The 19,950-nt window shown below is 36.9% G+C and overlaps 1 protein-coding gene across 1 annotated transcript in view; it reads right to left on the bottom strand.

Moving 5' to 3' along the window:
• Positions 1 to 19,950, bottom strand: part of LOC113228521 — an 81,018-nt gene that overhangs the window by 36,041 nt on the left and 25,027 nt on the right. The window contains exons 2-3 of the mRNA XM_026461860.1: positions 19,096 to 19,284; positions 3,853 to 4,086 (exon numbers count right to left, since the gene is read on the bottom strand). Coding sequence (XP_026317645.1) covers positions 3,853 to 4,086; positions 19,096 to 19,273 — 412 coding nt within the window. The 5' untranslated portion in view covers positions 19,274 to 19,284. The remainder of the gene's footprint in view (positions 1 to 3,852; positions 4,087 to 19,095; positions 19,285 to 19,950) is intronic.

Raw genomic sequence — 19,950 nt, 5'->3', positions numbered from 1 at the left:
AATCCGTTTTAATCTGATCCATCTTTTCCACTTTCGAACTATTATTTTGAAAAGTGGAGAAACGTGATAATTGTAATGAATTATGTTATTATTTCACCGCCTCGGCTGAATGAATTGCCAATGAAGAGTGAATAGATAGGTCAAACCGCGAATTTTCTTACTTCATTCCTGACTAAAACAGTGCTAAAAGTGTTTCCCTCAACGACTCCCAAGGTTATATTCTTTGATGATATTTAAAGAAATCGACTGACACCGACAATCAAAGTTTGGCTATTTGATCACTAATGTAAAAAATTAATTGTGCTTCTGGCAGATCTACAATCTTTAAAATTGAGTTTCAAAGTTCTTGTCCTACGACTATTCGTTACAAGACCTAAACAAATCTCATCATAAACCTCCAAAATCTTAAAATCATTAATAGTTTTTTATGGTTTCTTTTGTTTTGTGGCAATAATTTACATAAATCGTTCATCGTTCTTGTAAAAGCGTTTTCACATAAAATTTACGTTTTTAAGTATCGGCAAATTGCTGACTGCTGTCGAACAACGTGTTGTGATAGTTGTATCTAATTTATTGTAATTACAAATAATCTCTTTGATGATTTTATGTTATAAAAACACAGCCATCGGAGATTAATTACTTGTAATATTATCCCTAGAGATATTTTATTGTTACATTGTACGCAATTTCCCATGTTATCTCGAAAATAACCGTGGATACTACATTGATCGTATTTCGTTGTGTTAGAATTGTAGTTATTGGCATATACATGCACATTTGTTTAGTCTATTTAAAACTAGTAGTAATTGATCAAACGGTCGGTCTTTAGCAATTAGTTAACGTTTAGTGCGATTTTAATGCTCGTTTAAACGTTGGAAGTCTTTTGTTCTGTAATTGTGCTCTTTAAACCCGCCTTCGGAAAGACGGAACACGTCGCGGATCATGAGTAATTAATTTAAGAATAAAACGAGGCCACACGGTACCTACTTCCCAACTCTAGGAAACGTTAATGATTTCTTTTTGTGTTTTTTTTTACTCTGAACAGAAAATAGACGCGATAAAAAAGTAAACCAGCGGGAGTTAATGTAGTTACCGACGGAGAGAAAACAGAAGGTAGTGGAAAAAATAAACCAAACGATAATTCACACGATTCAACAAACATTCCATCGGTTTTGTTTACACACGTACAATGTGAATATTTTATTAATTCATATTTGTGGCCGATTCAAGGTGAAATTATTTATCTGTTGGCGAACACTTTTCATTAATTATATCATACGCAGTTTGTAGACAAGTGGGATGCACATCTAAGTCGTTTTCAGATTAGCGGGCTAGCAACCACGCAGCATAGGTCAGTCTTAGCGAAGAAACCTAAATAAAGAAATTTTAATCAATGTTTTATGTTTTTAATATGGCTAGAATAAAAAAAGGTATTGGCGAATAGACGAATAGAGCTTGTTGAGAATTTTTGCCATATCAAGGTCATCGTATTGCTGCTTGTTAAAAATATAGTCCAAAATAAAACTTGTCGAAATGGTAAAAATGTAGTAAATTTTTCAATAAACTAAGCAATATACGAGACAATTTAAACCACCAGCATTGGTTTTAATAAACAGAAAAATATTGACTTTATGACAAATATAGCTTAAGTTAATGCTTGAAAAAGTTTTTTATATTGACAATGTAGAGATTCAATGCTTGCTATAAAATATTATAAAAATTTATGATTATTTCTATAAGCCCTATTTTTCCCATCCCCCCTATATTTTTCAATGGCCTCGGCGTTGAAGTCCAAATCAAACCGTCATCGCTTACGAGGTCGGTTATAAAATTTTATATTACGATTCAATACATTAATTTTCCATGTTTATGTTATTACTTCACTGGTTGAGGAATATCTTGGTGGCCTCTGTCAATTTAGTTATAAGTTCCTTGGATGATAACACGCAGATTTCGCCAGAAAGCGTCGATACAACAAATAAACGAACTCATAACACGCATTTTCCACTAAGCGGCCTAGTCACAGGCGGCAGGTCTTATTTATTTATTAAAATGTGATTTAAATAAATCATTATCACCATACCCAATAGCTGGCATTATTCCATACCCAGTAGAGTGACTGTGTAAAGGAAGCTATTGACGCGGTCGTGATTCTGACGTGAAACAAAGTCACGCGCGGCTAGTCACTTAGTGGAAAGTGGCACTAAGAACAAAATTTAAACTTTGTACCTACGTCAGAGAAGAACGGACACTCTCTGCCCCTCCCTACCTTTGGATACCGCATCAACGCCCCGCACATTGAAGGTCACATTGACTGAACGGCAATAAAGCTGTCGGCGAGCCGTTTTCGCGCTAAGACGGGTTTGAAATTTGAATATATATATATATATATATAGTTTTTATTTATTAATTATGAAACTTGTACGTTAATATGTAACATCATTGTACGTTACTATTTATAATGGTCGTGAATCGTGCTGTGAATGGCTGTTTATCATCACCTAAACGGGATAAACAGACGAGTTTCTTTGTTTTCCGATACATGAAACGGATTAAGTAAAAAACATATGTCTGAGACTCATTCAGTTATTGTTTTCTTCATTTATTTAGTGCAGAATAATATATAATACAGATTTATTATATCAATATAATGAGACGCCATAATTTCGTGAGCTAGTAGACAAGGGTTCTCGCATTTTCAATTTGTATTACCGATAAATATTCCGTACTGAATATACCTAATTATTAACTAGGTAATGAAACACTTGGGCACGCAATTTCAAACACCTTGGTTACCTTATTTACAAGAATACCTGTCCAAAATATATCATTTTAAGTCCTTTTAATGTTTTTTAAATAAATCTTCAATATTATTCTAGTTACTGAATTAATGAAAAATATAATGTTACATCGATATAAATACATTACATACAAACATTATAATTATTATTAAGATTCTATTAATAGAATTCTAGGTAACAGATTCGCGTTAGAATTTTAGCTATATTGCCGCGTAAATAGTAAGAGAAAGTAATGGGTAACCCTTTTTGTAAACCAAGCCACGTCACGCACACATTTGCGCGTGTGAAGATAGCGCGCTATATGTAGTAGTAGGTAAATAACTTTTAACTGTCTTCATAGGGTGTCCGGGGTGTGCCTACGCGCGCTTATTTCCAGTCGTCACCACTGGTTTTGTTCCCACTAGCGACAAATGGGAAAAAACCTATATGTGACCAGGTGGTGACAAACGGGATAAAAAAATCAGTTGTTGCCACTGACGACAAATGGAATTTAAAATATCCCAGAAGTCGCCAGTGGTAACAAAGGGATTAAAAAGTCTCATTTAATGTTTGTTTATTGCCGCCATCAAAACAATAAAAAAAATCGAGTTTAATGATAAAAATACAAACTTGACAGACAGATAGTGTTCATGCTATCTGAATCACTTAACTGCCTCCGTGGCCGAACGGTTACCATGCCGGACTGACACGCAGAGGTCCTGGGTTCGATTCCCGGGCCGGGAGAAATATTTGTATGGCCTACATTTATTTCTCTCGTGAGTTTGGGTGTAATTTGTGTTTGTCTATGTATGTGTCCATGGCACCCGCGACCCAGGGTTTCCCTAGTGCGGGGCTATGTTGAGTGTGTGCGTTGTTATTGTTGTTGTTTTGTTTTGCTATCTGAATCATTGTAAAAGAAGTCATTATTACTGTATTTTTAATTATTGTATGGTATTAGAAACATCTGATATTTGAGGCTGATTTTTTTTAATAAGATCTGTATCATTTACAACGCGACACCACAATAGGAACTGCAACATACACACAAAACATTGGTACAAATAAAACTTACCGAGAAATATTTCAGTTTCTTCAGTCAAAGTACAGATCAATGCAGGTGGCGTTCGCGTTGTAGTGCTATTATGTAGACCTCGTGATGTAGGTGTAACTGCAGCAGGTACAGGAGCAGCGGTTGTCGACGTCGTCGATCGATTCAACGGCTTATCTGGTCTGAACACTGATCGGCACATTTTCCATACGCCTGATTCACTCCACCGTAGGCACTCATTGTTGGACACGTAGATTCCTGAAGGAAGAGCACCGGGTTTTATAAACATATTAAATTCTAATAATACTGAAAAAAAGAAACAAAGTAAAATGAAAATCTGTATGTTGGCTATGTTGATCTACAATCTTTTATCATCTTTCGGGTAATTTTAGAATTCCCCTATCATGAAATTAAACTTATAGAAATATAGCTTTAAGTGTCGTTTGATGGTCTCTTCGTTACCAAATTCGTGACGATTTAAAGAATTTTGTATAGTACAAGTGAAAATTTAAAGGGGCTATGTTGGGCAAATACGATGGATGTGGTAAGACATCCCAACCAAACTGAAATAGTTTTTGACGACGGTAAAGATGTGTGTCGTATGGCGCTATCTTGATGAAATACCATACTTTTAGAAGTCATCAGTTCTGTGCGTTTTTTATGAATTAAAACTGTCCCACCTATTATAAAATACACGCTAAAATATTATTTAAAAAAAAAATGTTTCACCTCGGAAAAGCTTTCTTTCTCATTAGAAATCTGCGCGTAAAAGCGTTTTCCACGTTAGTGTCAACGTGAAAAAGTTTTTTGAAATTTGAACTTGACGATGGACTGTGGTGCACGTTGGGTGCACCTAACTTTTTCTTTCTATGAAAAAAAAAAACAATCACACGTTTAGCTATGCGATTTGTCGTACATTATTTATGTAAGACGAGTCTAAATCCGTTGGTTTATTTTATTCTTATTACTGTTGACACTAAATTGACAACGATAACTAATTTCGTTTATAAAAACTGATTTGTTATAGTTCAACTATTTTTCTTTCGTCTAACTTTTTCCTGGCTATTAGTGGGGTAAAAAGTTGTGTGTTTTGCTCGGCAGCAAAGTTGTTTGCTCAGGTTTTAATACAAGCACTCGCGTCAAACAACAACTTTGCAGCCTTGCATAACAAATAACTATTTTTGTTTAAAGTCAGCTACTGGCAAAAATCGCACTAATTCTTTGGTCAACTTATTCTTGGTACTATCGGAACTCCAATCTAAGATTCTCCTCCCTGGTATTGGTTCACACCGAATATAATACATAGATAAAAAAATAAAAGACAGATTTTATTTTAAATTTTTATTGAATTGATATTCAATTATTTTTTGTGAAATTACTCCACTAGTTTGTTATATTTATTAATACAAAGATCGTACACTCAGAAAAAATTCCTACGATCCGGCCGGATTCGAACCGACGTCTTCTAGCTTACCGTGTCAGACGCTATACCAACTAAGCCAAGGAACGAACCAGTGGACCTCACGAATTTTTCTATGTGATTGCGTCGTGTCTTTGTACTTGTTAGTCGTAGCGCCATCTATGAGAAATCTATGAAAGATTTATCACCTTTTAGTCGTTGAAAAACCAAATACAAGTTGGTATAGCGTTTGGCACGGTAAGCTAGAAGACGTCGGTTCGAATCCGGCTGAATCGAAGGATTTTTTTCTGAGTGTTCGATCTTTGTATTAATAATTATAATAGATTTTATTGTTTCTTTTTTTCGTTTATTTTATTTTTACTATTTAATGGCATACAAACAGGCTACCTGGTGGGAAGTGGTTGCCGTTGTCGATGGACATTTTATTTTCTTCATTAATAAAGGATTTTTTCATTTCATTTTATTTAATTTTAACAAGGGACTGCTAAAATTGACTTTACTATGTAGACATGTAGCAAATGAGCAGGTAATTAGAGAAAATTGAGGCGCTAATGAGCGCGGAATCGAGGGCAGTTAGGGCGACGGATTTAGTATGTGTTGCTTTATGAGTGAACTAGAATTTTCTCTAGTAATTTACAGAAAGCCGTAGGAAAGTCAAAATGTTGAAAACATGAGACTAATAAACGGAATAGTCTGACAATAGTATTTTGATATCTTTTTGTGAATATTGTTTACGGTGATTACGGGATTTGGACGTTTATTCCGTAATAACGTTCTTTACCTCTCGCTATGAAGGAAAACATCGTGATAAAATCTTACATATCAATGGCGGTTCACAATCCTTTGGAAACCGTATAAACCCTACAAACAAGCAGGTTGTATAAGTGAACTCTTATACGACTGTTAGTCTTGTAAGTGTTTTATAGTGGTTAATACCTAAACAGTAGAGTAGCGTAGATGTTTTAGATTTGACAGTTTGGTCATCTGACTAAATAGTCCAATATCAAAGTTCAATAAATCTTTACACAAGTTAATTATACGACAATCATAATGGTCTGAATTAAAACGTTTCCTTAACGTCTCAGTCGTAAAAAGGTGTTTTAAATGTCATTATTGTCATATAAAGACAACTATTGAGACATCTAAACAACCAATTGGTTTATCAAAGTTTGCAAAAAACATTTATTTGACAATTATATAGTTGCCAATTCGAATGACATCTATACGACACAAAGGTATTTTAGTACCAATTATATACTTTTTATTAAACAGTTAATTTAATTAATGTAAAAGAGAAATATTTCTTTATTTATTTAAATATTTATATCTATAAATCATTGTTGTTGATAAACCTGTTATATACCTTTTATTTAACAATAATGTTTTATATAAGTTATTTTATGACTGAAATAAAACAAAAGAAGAGATTTTGGGGTTATTATAAATTTAAAGAAAAACAACAAAAAGATGTATTTCAAATAGTGGAACCTGGAGAAGAAAAGTTAAAAAGGCATATGAGTTTTTAAAAACAGCTCAGCTATGCAGATGAAGATATCCTTGCAGAAGAGTGTTCTGTAGAAACCTTGAATGGTTCCGTACAAATATTTTCTGAAAATATTGTAGAGATAGTACAGAGGTCTTCAATTTCTGAGGAAACCGGAATCTGGCGGACGTGTACAAATTCAATATATGAATAAAACCGTAGTTTAAGACCGTCATAGTATACTTATTATCTTGAAGTAAATTACAAAACGATATATTATAGTTTTTTATAAACTAGGGTGAGCACATGCAATTCTGCACCCGTACAACTTTGTGTGTTAACAAATATGTTTCCTATAAAATGCAACATTCTATTTTTTCTGTTCTCATAAGAATTCCACCATGTTTGAGAATAATATTTAAAAAATACATTTTCTTTAAAAACTCAAAGAGATTATACAATTACATACGATTCTATTTGATTTCTAACAAGGTTCTTTACTTGACTAAATGTTATATTATTGTTGTATAACATTTAACCGATGACTTGACAGCAATGGCCGACTTTATACATATTTTACAAATATTATTATAAATTGACAAAATTTCAAATATCCGTCGAGTGCGAAAGTAAAACTAAGTATCGTCGTTTAAAATACCAATTAAATTAAATTCCCACAGAAGTTTACGCCTATCTCTGTCAACTACACATACAATATCAATTTCAACAACACACCATTTCAACTTATATTGTATTTGTTATTTTTTATCCATTAATTCACACCGAAAGAAGTTCAGCGAAAAAGTATTTTATACAACATTTCAAAACATTTGCTCAACTTTAAAGTCAAGTACATGGTTTTAAACCATTTATAACACAAAATACTTCGTTTTTTAACCTTAATACGACGTTTTTGTCGGATAAATGTTTTTTCTGTGCTCTTTATACAACGCTTTAGTCATCCCGTACCCATTATACAAATTTGAATTAACTATATTAGTTGCCAGGAAAAACTGTATTTAATGATTACATTGATTACATTAGTGCGCCACTTTCGCTTTTTATAAACGTTTTCTTTGCGTTTATACGACCAACCTATCTAACCAGAAGTCGGATGTAAAACGTTAACGTAACTTGTGTAGGACTTTATTTTGTTAGTTGGGAAGTCCCCGATTGAGTATTTTTGCATTTTATAAAGTGTGCCCGCCGCACCTCGCTGCAGCCCGTCGCCGCTTACTGCATCATCGTTTTCATTTATTTGTTTAATGAAATGTTGCCTTGTTTTGTAGGGAATATAGTTTACGTTGCATTGCTCGTTTTAATGCAGCGCGCAATGTGAATCAACGCTAGGCGTATTGTGACTTCAGGTAGTCATGACACTTAAAATAATAATAAGAGCAACAAAGACGTAGTGAATTTGGCTTAAGTAATCCGAGCGGAAACGAAATGCGCAACGCTTTTTGTTCTTATTGCATGAACATAAAGCTCTTTCTGACGGGTTCAAGTCGATTCCGCTTTAATAAGTATATTAACTCCCTTGACCCCTGTCATATAAAAGACACGTGCTCACGAGGTATAATGGATTGATAATGTTGTTGTTGTCGAGCTGGTAAGAAAATGCTAATATTATTTTCGTATAACAGAAATTGAAATTAGCAACGTCTATTGATAAAAACTAAACTATCACAGTTCATTTACGCCTTGAGTGTACTTAAATAAAATTCAGACATGGATTGTGCTTTGACCGCATATTATGTGTATGCAAATGCTTGGCTCCGCTGTGGAATTATCCTGTGGGGACACACTAATGAGGCGCAAAAGATATTCATCCTGCAGAAAAAGTACCTCAGGATAGTCCTACCTACGTATGCCGTGGAGACAGCTGTAATTTTTTCTTCATAAAACAACAGATATACCCTTCCATGTTTGAATATACTCGAAATAGCAACATTTGTTAGAAAAAATAGAAACCTCTTTGAACAAAGACAGCATAAGCACCTCTAACGCCTAAACTTACAATTTTAAAAATAGCCGTTATTACAGAGCAATATCTAACATGGTACGTAGTAATATACTTACTTCAGAAAGACGGTAAAGTGTTTTATAATAAGTTGAAAAACCTCCTCATACAAAAGTGTTATTATGCAATACAAGATTTTGTTAAAGACATAGAACTCTGATCTCCCTATATTAAGTTCTACAATTATAATGATTAGTATATAGATTCATTATTTTATCGATACCATATTACTTTATTAAGATATTTTATTATTTAAAAGAATTTAATAAGTTTGTCATCTCATTTATTAGTGATTATTATTTTTTAAGTTGAATAAGTATATTTTTTCACTTCTCATGCTCTTAAAGTTCGTATTTGTGCTTGGTTTAGGCTACATAAAATAGGATTTTATGCTCTAGTGCATAAAATAAAATCATCGTTTAAGACCGAGGCAATGACGCCTGCGCCAACAGCCACACACACTAGAACTTTATAAAATAAAGTTTTACTTTTGTTTTTTTAATCCGTGTTATATTACAAAATTAAAAAAGTAGGCAATTTGTAATATTGTTGGTTAATTTCTTCGCAATCGAAGTGAAAAACAGAGTGTATAACTCGTTATATGCAACTACAGCGGCGTATGCAGGGGTTATAGCGCACTGCTCCCCTGGACGGCGGTCATCGCGTACGCCGATAACACGCTGGTGGCCGTCCGGGGGACCACCTTCCAGGAGGCGGCCCCACGAGACTCAGTAGCGACGGACATGTGCCGCCGAATGCAACTGCTGGGGCTCGAAGTCGCCGTGCCGAAGACGAATGTGGCCGTCTTCGGCGGGAGGGGCAGAGGTTGGGCGGTGCCAGCAGGCGCCCACATCCCCATCGCAGGAGTATCGATCCCAGTCAGGTCCCAGATGAAAATTCTGGGCCATGTCCTGGACCGGCGATGGAACTTCGGGGAGCATTTCCGGCAACTTGCTCCCCGAATAGTGGGCACTGCATGTGCATTGGGTCAACTCCTGCCCAATCTCAGGAGGCCGGGAGTCCCATGCAGAAGGCAATACGCCAATACGCAATACGAGGTGACCCGGAGTATGGCCTTATACGGGGCTCCCATTTAGAGTGGGGCCTTATCAGCGGCGACGAAATCGTTGCTGAGGAGGCCCCAGATGACGGAGGCCTGCGCTGCCGCAAGCGTCGTCGCCTGTTCTATGCCGTGCGACCTCGAAGCCGAGGTCCTGGCGGAGGTCCACGCCTACCGGCGGGGAATGAGGGATTGAGGCGAGCGCCTCGCTCCCCAAGAGGTCAAGCGAGAGCACCGCCTTGCGGTGCAGTACATGCGGGACCGGTGGAAAGAGGGCTTGACGAATCCCCACTATGGAGCTAGTACCATAGGCGATCCGTCCTGGCCTCGTAGAGTCGGTGAGCCGGTTCTTGTGCAGGTGCTGACCGGGCACGGCTGCTTCGGTCACTACCTGCACAAGGTGGCGAGGAGGGAACCGTCAACGTCGTGCCACGAGTGCGGTGCTGCGGATGACACCGCGTAGCATACTGTAGAGGTGTGCAGCCAGTGGGATGCACAGCACCGTACTCTGACGGGGACAATAGGGCAGGACCTCTCGCTGCCGGGCGTGGTTGCCGCCATGCTCGGTAGCGAGAAGTCCTGGGAGGCGGTGGCCTCCTTTTGCAGAGAGGTTATGTCGCAAAAGGAGGCCGCGGAGCCGGCGTGCGAGGACCCGCTTCGGCGCAGACGTACGGGGAGAAGGCGAAGGCAGTTCGCTGCTCGCCTGATCCCCTAGTGAGGCCAGCGGTTTCTGGATATGGACTCCAGAGCCTGCATTGGACGGACTCACTCATCTGGGGGGCGGGTCGGAAGACAATCGACCCGCCCTTCCGTTAGCGCAGGAGCCCTGGCGCAAGCTAGGGCAGCCGGGCGGCGTCGTGGTGAATGTTCACCGGCCCCACGGTGCCGACTCAACCGGCGAGAGGTAAACCCGGGGAGGTTTTAGTGGGGTAGGCCCTCTAGTCTGGAGGGAGAGTCCCCACATAACCCCTGAGTCTCCCTGGGCTCAGGGGTATCCATAAAGATTTCCCCCCGTCAAAAAATAAATAAAAAAAGGGGTTAAGGCGCACACACGTAACATTTCCGCCGGGGTGGAGGGACGGGCAGCGAGGCGCGTCGCATCACGTGCGGTGGCAGCAGCCATCGGTGACGCATCTATATGTGCTGACTCGAAAGTGCTGATGGATGCATTTTGTGCCCCAATTTTGCAATGCATTATCGGGTCTATTGTTCCTAAATAAATTTATATGGTCTGCCTTAGGTCTGGTCTTAACAGAACTGTGGAATGAGCCATCATTCCACAGTTCTGCCGGGAGAGCGATAGTCTCGGTAGCGCGAGGTAGTTGATTCGAGTCCAGCCAAATCAAAGGAATTTTTTCTATGTTTGTTCGTTATTTGTACTAAAATAACAAGAAACGAGTAGAGCATTTTCATAAAATATTATATGAATATCATGGTAGTTAAAAAATAATGATATTCAATAACATAAACATTGCTATTAGCAATATCGTTTACTCATTTTATTTGCTTATCGGAGAAGATTCACATTACTTCTCAATGGCTCGTGAAGTCCTGAACCCATAGTAGTGGACTAGTAGAAGGACCTTCTACTTAATAGTAATAAAGTGCTGGACGAGCACACAAATGTCTTGGGTCTGAACGTAAGGAAACCCCTATGCTATGAGTGTCAAAGCAACGGAATTCACTCCGGTAGTGTCCCGGAACACGCAGACTAGGCCACCGAGGTCATCTTTACAAAACACTCGTCGTCCGGATGTTGGCTCTGTGACCTATATTGTAAAGGACTTATCGACGCTAAATCAACTTGAGGTGAGCATGTTTTATGACACTTGTCGCATTAAGGCACCATAGATGCGCCTGTACAGCCATCGTCTTGGATCGGCAGGTATGAAATATATTCGGACCTTCGGAGTGGTCGGATGTTAACGCTATTATTCGACGCCATTTATCAGCCCTCGCTTGCTGCACCCGAATGCGATTGGTAATTCGCAGGAAGCAGATTCATTGCCCACCTTTTTTTATGATACCAAGTGACAGGATGAGCAAGTTGCTGTAGTAAACGACACGCCTGTCCATAGCAATTGCAGTGCCACGGAGACCTTCGCAAATATCTATAATAATAATATTAACGGACACACTCACAGCCCCGCACAAGGGAAACCCTGTGTTGTGGGTGCCATGGTCACACACGTGGACAACCACAAGTTATACTCAAATTCACGAGGGAAATAAGTGTAGGGGATACGGATATTACTCCCGGCCCAGGAATCGAAAACGGGACCTTTGCATAGCAGACCAGCATGGTAACCGTTCGGCCACGGCAGTTAAAATCTATGATGGGCACTGCCATTACGTCCGTTACCTTCACATTTTCATGTTCACATTTGCGAGGAAACAAACACAATGATAATATATTTCTTGTATGATTAAATATGGTTCAACCCCTCAAACACTACATTATGGATTTTGCAAATGACGGGTACTTTTTTTTATAAACAGATGACCAGCTATTCTTCCATACATAATACAACTGGAAAAAACAACTAAAATGTTGTAAAAAGCAAAAACGTATAACCATGATGTATTAGACACATAATATTAACGGACACAATAAATAATTCCAATGTACTGAAAGTACTGCAGAATTCGAATTTATAAAATTAATTTAGTAAAATACAGTTAAATTGCAAATTCTCGCCTTACTTTCTCTTACTCGTATCTTAAAGTACAAAGTTACTGAAATGCAAAAAATGGATTGACAAATTTTGCAGACTGATTTCGCATCACATTTTCTTCAAATTCACGTACTGGCTTTTTAACCGAATTTAAAAAAAAGAGGATGTTCTCAATTCGACTGTATTATTTTGTATGTATGTTACGCGATAACTCCGGTATTTGTGAACCGATTTCGATGATTCTTTTCTTGTTCGAAAGAAGGTACCTCCATAGTGGTCCCACTTAATTTTGACGAAAATCATCCACCTCTAAGGGTGGCTATTCACGCATGAAGATTCATTTTTATAAATAGCGCTTAAATTTTGTTATAAGGAGCAATTATTTAATGGTTGATTTTGTTATTCTCCAGTTCAAGGCGTTTTTTTCTCAATATAGTTTGAGCAGTGAGAACGGATTTTTATTATCTCCTGTGTCAAGTTCCGTATAGTGGCGAACTAGGGGATTAATCCGGGTTTTGCGCACTTTCCGGTAACCGATTTCAATAAAAATTCGGCAAATAGATGTTATTCCACGTACTTTTGAGGTCGGTGTTTTACATATTCTTAAAGTAATGCATCCAAATTAACACCCTTCATAAGAAATTTAAAATCAATAGAGAGTTTTGCCATCTCCTGAACAATCACTCTATAAGATACTTAAGATACGAATTTGAGAAAGTAAGGCAACAAAATGTTGAATTTTTTTTATACTTCAATCTCATGTGAAACAAGTTCCAATTTTTGGAGCTTAAAATCATTTTGCTTAATCTTGACGTGTAAGAGAAGAAGCGAGAAATTAAATTTAAAAATACATCCATTACGCTAGGTATGTAAAGAAAAAGCCCGGGCGTAATTTAGGACATTACCGCCGACTTTACCTGAATATAATGACACTGTTTACGAGCAAATGTAAATGAAAATCTGGTTTTCGCTTTTATTACATACACATAAAGTATTTTCTGACCAGCTTATATGCAATTTCGTATCGAAAAGTGTGGTGACTCAATAATGTTGCTGATGACATCTTGTTGTCAATTTGAGTCCAGATCTTTTGTAAAAAAAATACCACGATGCAATGTCCTAATAAATTTCACAGCAATTATGTTACTTTCAAAGAAACAACTAGTTATATTTATAAATTTTGGAGAACATTGTCGTATAACACAAAATTTTCAACGCTAAAAAGCGTCAATTCAATCAAGCAGAAACTCATAAAAATATGAGTTTCTGTCTACCGTTGGGAATTGACTTACGTACATTATTACGTGTTCATATACTATAAAGGAGCCCCATTTCATACAAACAGTCATAGTATCTGAGTTTTTAGAGTAACTATATTAGCCTGTTGTATCTTTATAAACTAACAGTTTATTTACCATAAACGTAAGTACCAAAAACTAATTTAAACCTTACTTTTTTCCTTAATATTATAACCTATATCTATGATTATAACCAAAATAATAAACACTGAAAAACAAATGTGGTTGGTTGGTTGGTTGGCAACGTTAGTAAACGTTGATCGCCAATTGTTACTTTTTCTATCAACGTTGTAGAACTTTATCTATAAAGAATTATAGACACCATGAGCTTCATTATGAAGCTATACCAAAAATGTTCTGCATGAAATGACATTTACATACCACTGCTGCTCGCTAGGAATTTAATTCCGCATATAATTTATTATTGTCATTTAGGGGCGCACTACTAAAACGTGATAGTAAAACATATCATCTTTGGTAGATTCCTAGTGCAATGGATTCAAACTATGTATATATAGGGATAGACAGGCCTATTAATGGTGAAAGGACCTTTAAAGCATGGAAGGGTGTATAAAGGATGAAAGGATCTATAAACGTGGCAAAAAAGGTCAAAAACTATAATTAGTCTCGTGACCTTACAAATAACCCGTTTTTACTTTGGGTTTTGAACCATTCTCATCGTAAGTCCAAAGTTAAATTTAAACTTTAAGTGTAAATTAAACGTGCTGCCGACTATAACAGAAAATATAAAATTATTTGAAAATTCTTGATAAAAAAATTTTGCTAACTTAAGACTACAATTATTTCGTATAATTATGTCATCGTGATTATTACATCATCACCCCATTTATCACATGTTTCCCGAAGGCTGTGAATTTCTTCGAAGTACAGGTTTCTTCACGATATTTTCTTTTGTCAAAATGCTCATGGTAAATTTCAAATAAAATTTGGCACATAAATTCCGAAAAACTCAGAGGTTCGAGCCCAGATTCGAACTCATGGCTTCTGCTTGAAAGGCAGTAGGTCGAACATTTAGGCTTCCACGTCTTTATTATCTTAATATAATAATGTTATAAGTAACACTAATGGATAAATTACCGAATAGTGTGTTAAGAGAGCGTTGCCGCGTGGAAGAATCCATGGTAGGAAAACGGCCGTAACTATATAATTTCATGCTCCGAGTGTAGAGCCCCTGGTCAGAGGTATCCATAATCGACTAGCGTGTATCAGGACCGTAGCAAATGGGAGGTTGTTGTCTGTCTGTCTGTGTCTGCCTACCTTGAAGGGAAAGGGTGTGTAGCAGGTATAATGTATGTATGTGTGTATAATTATTTCGCGATAATTGTAGACCTTTTTATTATATCCGCTACATTCTGTATGGGATGTGCACCATATGTTTACACTGACAGTAGTGTCTAGCGACCGCGTAAAACAATGTTTCTTCAATTTCTCTTTGACCGCAACGGCTGTAAGGTTTGCAGTAGTAAATTAAGATCTTTTTTTTTGTATATTATACCATAGATGTTACAAAAATTACGGTTGTAATTTTACGTGGTGACACCAATCACGTTACTGGCAGCTGAAGAACACATATACAATATGTGATTTTTTCCTTATGGAAAAACAATATGTTAAATTTAGGAAAAAACCATTGGCTATTGGTTTATTAAGCCGTGACAGCCTATGGGGACGATACGGTCGGTAGGTCACTACCGTCTCTTAAATAGATATCGTGGGTTCGAATCCGGGCTCGCACCTCTGAGTTTTCGAAATTGTGAAATTTAATCTAAAACTTATATTAAATTTTAGGTGTAGGAAAACATTGTGAATAAATCTGTACATTGAAGAAGGTTCACAACTCTCGGAAAACATGTGAAGTCTCCAACTAAACCCTTGCAGGGGACACGCGCCCAGCAGTGGAATGTTTAAATGGGTTAATGATGATTGATATGTTGAGGAAAAATGTTTAGTATCATCGATAAAGTCACCCCAAAAAACTTTAGGTTCATTTTTTAACACCGTGTATATTAGTACAAATAAAATGTCACCATTTCTTAAGCTTGGGGAGTAAAAACACACGTGTGAGCGATAATTTTTAATTAGGACTGTACTGCAGTAGGGTGAATGGCCGGCCGGTAGTCTATTTTGGTACAGGACATGAACCCGCTTACGTGTATTGTATGGGAATTTGGTCAGTTTAGTTGATTACAGAGCTGTCTTGTTATTGAAAGTTATTGTCTATGTTTAAAGGGGCTTATTAAATAAATATTTAAACCTTTGAAAATTTTATTTATGAAAATCAACGTTACCATTATAGTTCTTTCACGAGGAGCTCTACTGCTACTACTTTTTTATCACGAAAGATATTTAGATTTTTTTTTATCGGTATACAAACGTTTGACTGTTTAGTTAGGCCGTCCACCTGGTGAAAAGTGATTTCAGCCTCTGAATTTATATTTACAGCGAATTATAAACGTGTTTACCGTGCGAAGTTCGCCTGGCAAGCGTGGCACTTATTTATGTGGTTATTTTATGTGTTGAATTAAAATAGACAAAAAAATTATCGTGTTTTCATTCGCTACACGAGATTTGCCTAAATGGAAGAGGCACCAGGCTTCTTTCAGTCATTGTCGACCAAAGAGCAGAGGAGAAGATAGTCTTTTGTTATTATTACGATGGGCGCGGAAATGTGAAGAAAACAAGATTGTATTGTTATTAATACAAAGATCGAAAACAAAGCAATAGTACATTATTGAAGAGGCCGGGAAGTAAAGGATTGCTGGAGGAGTATGAGTTACAAGGACGAGCGCCAGCGAGGCCATGTATTAAGACGAGGCAAGCAATCCCCGTTCCCGCCGAGGCTAATATAATGCTTTTATCTAACAATGTGAGAAAATAATACAAAACTAAAGAGAACAAGATATATAACAAAAAAGGTAAAAACAATGTTCATTAAAATTAAAAGTAATATCGATGCATTTATTCAGGAGATATCAAAACTTTCCATTTATGTTAAATTTCTTATCAAGGGTGTTAATTTGGACGCATTACTTTGAGAATATGTAAAAGCCAGTGTGTGAATATGAAGGAGATGTGATGTAATATTACTCTGAATAAGAATCCTACCTAATTATCCAGCAAACCCTTATTTCCTGGCCTCTGCAAAACTGTACTATCGATGCTGTTGGACTCCAACCAGCGCTTTTACGACCACCAGCAGAACTTATAAATTTTTCCATGTGCTTGTTGCTGACCTTTGTTTTTGGTTTTTAACTACTTTTTTGCCGTAGCGCTATCTATGAGAAATCTATGAAAGTTTTTCTTCACTCAGGCTTGAGATAGAGAGAGAGAGAAACAACCTTATTTTCCACAGTCGAAGAACTCATTCTCGGACAACATGACAACAAGTAACTCTTCAAAATCCGAATTACACAAAGTTGTTTCTTAATTGTTGTAAATGTACAATATTGAATTTAAACAAAACTGTCACAACAAAATGAAATTAAGGGACATTTTGCCAGTTTCTTGTGTTTAAAATCAATGATTTTAAAGTACACTTTCAATTGTTCTCTGACGGCTTTCAGTTTCAGTCAAAAGTTCCTTTAGAAGCTTTGTAAATGCTTGAATTTTAGCATCGAGTATATAACCAGAGATATCGACGAAATAAAGGCCATCCATCCATGGCAACTCATCACATAAATGGGCTTTATATAACTTTTAAATATTGACTCTCGTTCGTTCTCGAAATCACAAATTAGAAAACTGAAATAGTACAGCGTCAACAACTGACCTGTGTGTACGTCTCCGTATATTCCAAAAATATTCTGTATTTATTGTAATAAAGATAATATCTCTAACAATGGGGGCTGTTTCATTCGGTGGTGTGGGAAAAACAGCAAAATATCTAATTACAAAACTAATGGAATCACATTTAATCGGTAATTAAATATAAATATGTGATTTTTCAATTTTCGTCAATTATAGCAAAGCTGAAGTTAAACTGGTCGATTTGAAGTGAAACAATTGACGACACCCGTAAATTGTTTCAAATTCGCGCTGACCAATCGGAGCGCAGTTGTCACAGTAAAAATTTGGCAGAATAGTCTTCAAACAAATTAAATGATATTTCGTCTCTATTTCTGGTTATATATTCGATGATTTTTACTCAAATGTTCGGTGTGTTTTTGGATACTTTGAATACTAGTGTTTTAATGTGAATTTAAGTGATTTCATGTGTGCAGTACAGTATACAAGGTTATTTGTAAAATGTTATCTCGCATGACTATATTACTAACATGATAAACAACAAGATTTAGTCCATGCTTTTAACAATTCATCAGATTCTACTTTCACACAAAAATAAAAATATTTAAATAGATTGACACTCTAAATGGTGATAACTCGGTGTAGTAGCAAAAGAAAGCACCCACTACCAAAATTATTTTTATTAATAACAGGAGGCGGGAAGCGTTAAAAATAACTCTATACCTATATATCAATGATGTTGTATTATACATATATGCTCACTGGTGTATATATGTTGTAATATTACATATTGTACGAAATTAAACAATTTTTGTTTCATCTAAATCGTGTGTACTATTTATTTTTTCAAAATAACCAACGTTTCGGGCTTTTTACAGGTTCCAAGATGACGGGGCTATATATTTATACTGTATAGCTAAATAGTAAAAATAATTATATCTTTTTTATTAAAAAAAGACTTAAAATTTGTGGGATTAGTTGTATTGGCAAAGTTCTATTGAAACCGTTAACCGGAAAATGGTTGAAATCCATTAAACTGGATTTATCCTCTAATTTGCCACCCTTACAGGTACAATATTTTGTTCAAATTTTGAATGGAAACACTACTGAGGTAACCCCTTTGCCACAAAAAAAATCATCGAAATCGAATGACAAATGTCGAGGTATCTCTTCCTTTGAAGTCGGTTAAAAATAGTTGCATTGCCAACATGCAGCGACTGTGAAAACCTAAGGCTGGTTTCAGAGCGGTGCGGATTTATCTGCGGTTCGTCCGCGCGGAGCACTGGAGCGGAGTAACACGTTAGAATATTGTTTTATGGTGACGTGGATTGCTCCGTACGGAACACTCTCCGTGTAAACTTCGCACAAGCCACCCGTGCAGTCATTGTAGGCGACTGTTGTCCATGAATATCCGCACTAAATTAAATACTCGATTCAGAGCACTGCGGATTCTACGCATGCGGATGACCTGCAGGCGGACAGTCCGTACGGACCGTACGCATAGCTGTGAAACCAGCCTAAGATCTCGATTACATATTTGTCTTACCTGGTTGCGCATCAACGACTACCCACTTCTCAGAGCACACAGCCCCAATCCAGACAAAAGTGCAAAGGCCAACAAAGATAGTGCAGCCGAAGAGTATTCGTCTTTCGATCACGAGCGCCTGCAATAACGGCCGTCTCTCCGTCACTGATGACGCTGTGGACATTTTGTCTGTCTCCATATTTTTCTTGTCTGTGAACAAATGGACTTCGATTTTAAAAACTTATGACCATTTGAATTAATTTATACGCCACAGTTGTGACCATGAATTCTGCTTAAAACATTAATTAGATACAATATTAGCTATATATCGTATACATAGGATATAGATATATATCGTACCGTTATTTCTCGCATCATGCTTTATGGTCATTGGTTTTCGAAATTTATATAATTTATATTATATTTGACTATTTGAATGTATTGACTATTTCGATGTAAGCTTCAAAATTATAAAAAAAAAATGTGAGTTACGTAACATAAGGTACCGAGTTTAATTTTAATATCCTCAACATGTTATAGAACGATAATTTATAGAATCTTTGTTTTTTTTTATAATAACAAGTGACGGGACGAACAAGTTATGCGCTTGGTGGCAAGCGACACGCCTGTTTCCACTCGCCAGATTTTTAAATCACAAAGATCTGAGAGGCACTGCCCCTGCGGCCGTCACCCTGAGAAATAAGTTGACAAGTCCCATGTGCCTCAAAACCGGAACGCAGTAATGCGATGCTGATTGACGGCAGAAACAGGTAAAGTGGCAGTACTTCTCTGAACGAACTCGTTCACAAGAAGCTCTTCTGCTACTAATGTCAACGATCATTAAAAGTACAATTAAAAACAACCAAAAACAATATA

This window comes from Hyposmocoma kahamanoa, unplaced genomic scaffold, assembly GCF_003589595.1.
Source record: "Hyposmocoma kahamanoa isolate Upper Pololo Valley unplaced genomic scaffold, ASM358959v1 232, whole genome shotgun sequence".
Classification (NCBI taxonomy): Eukaryota; Metazoa; Arthropoda; class Insecta; order Lepidoptera; family Cosmopterigidae; genus Hyposmocoma; species Hyposmocoma kahamanoa.
The sequence above is the reverse complement of the archived record's forward strand: the minus strand, read 5'-3'. Positions and strand labels throughout refer to the sequence as shown.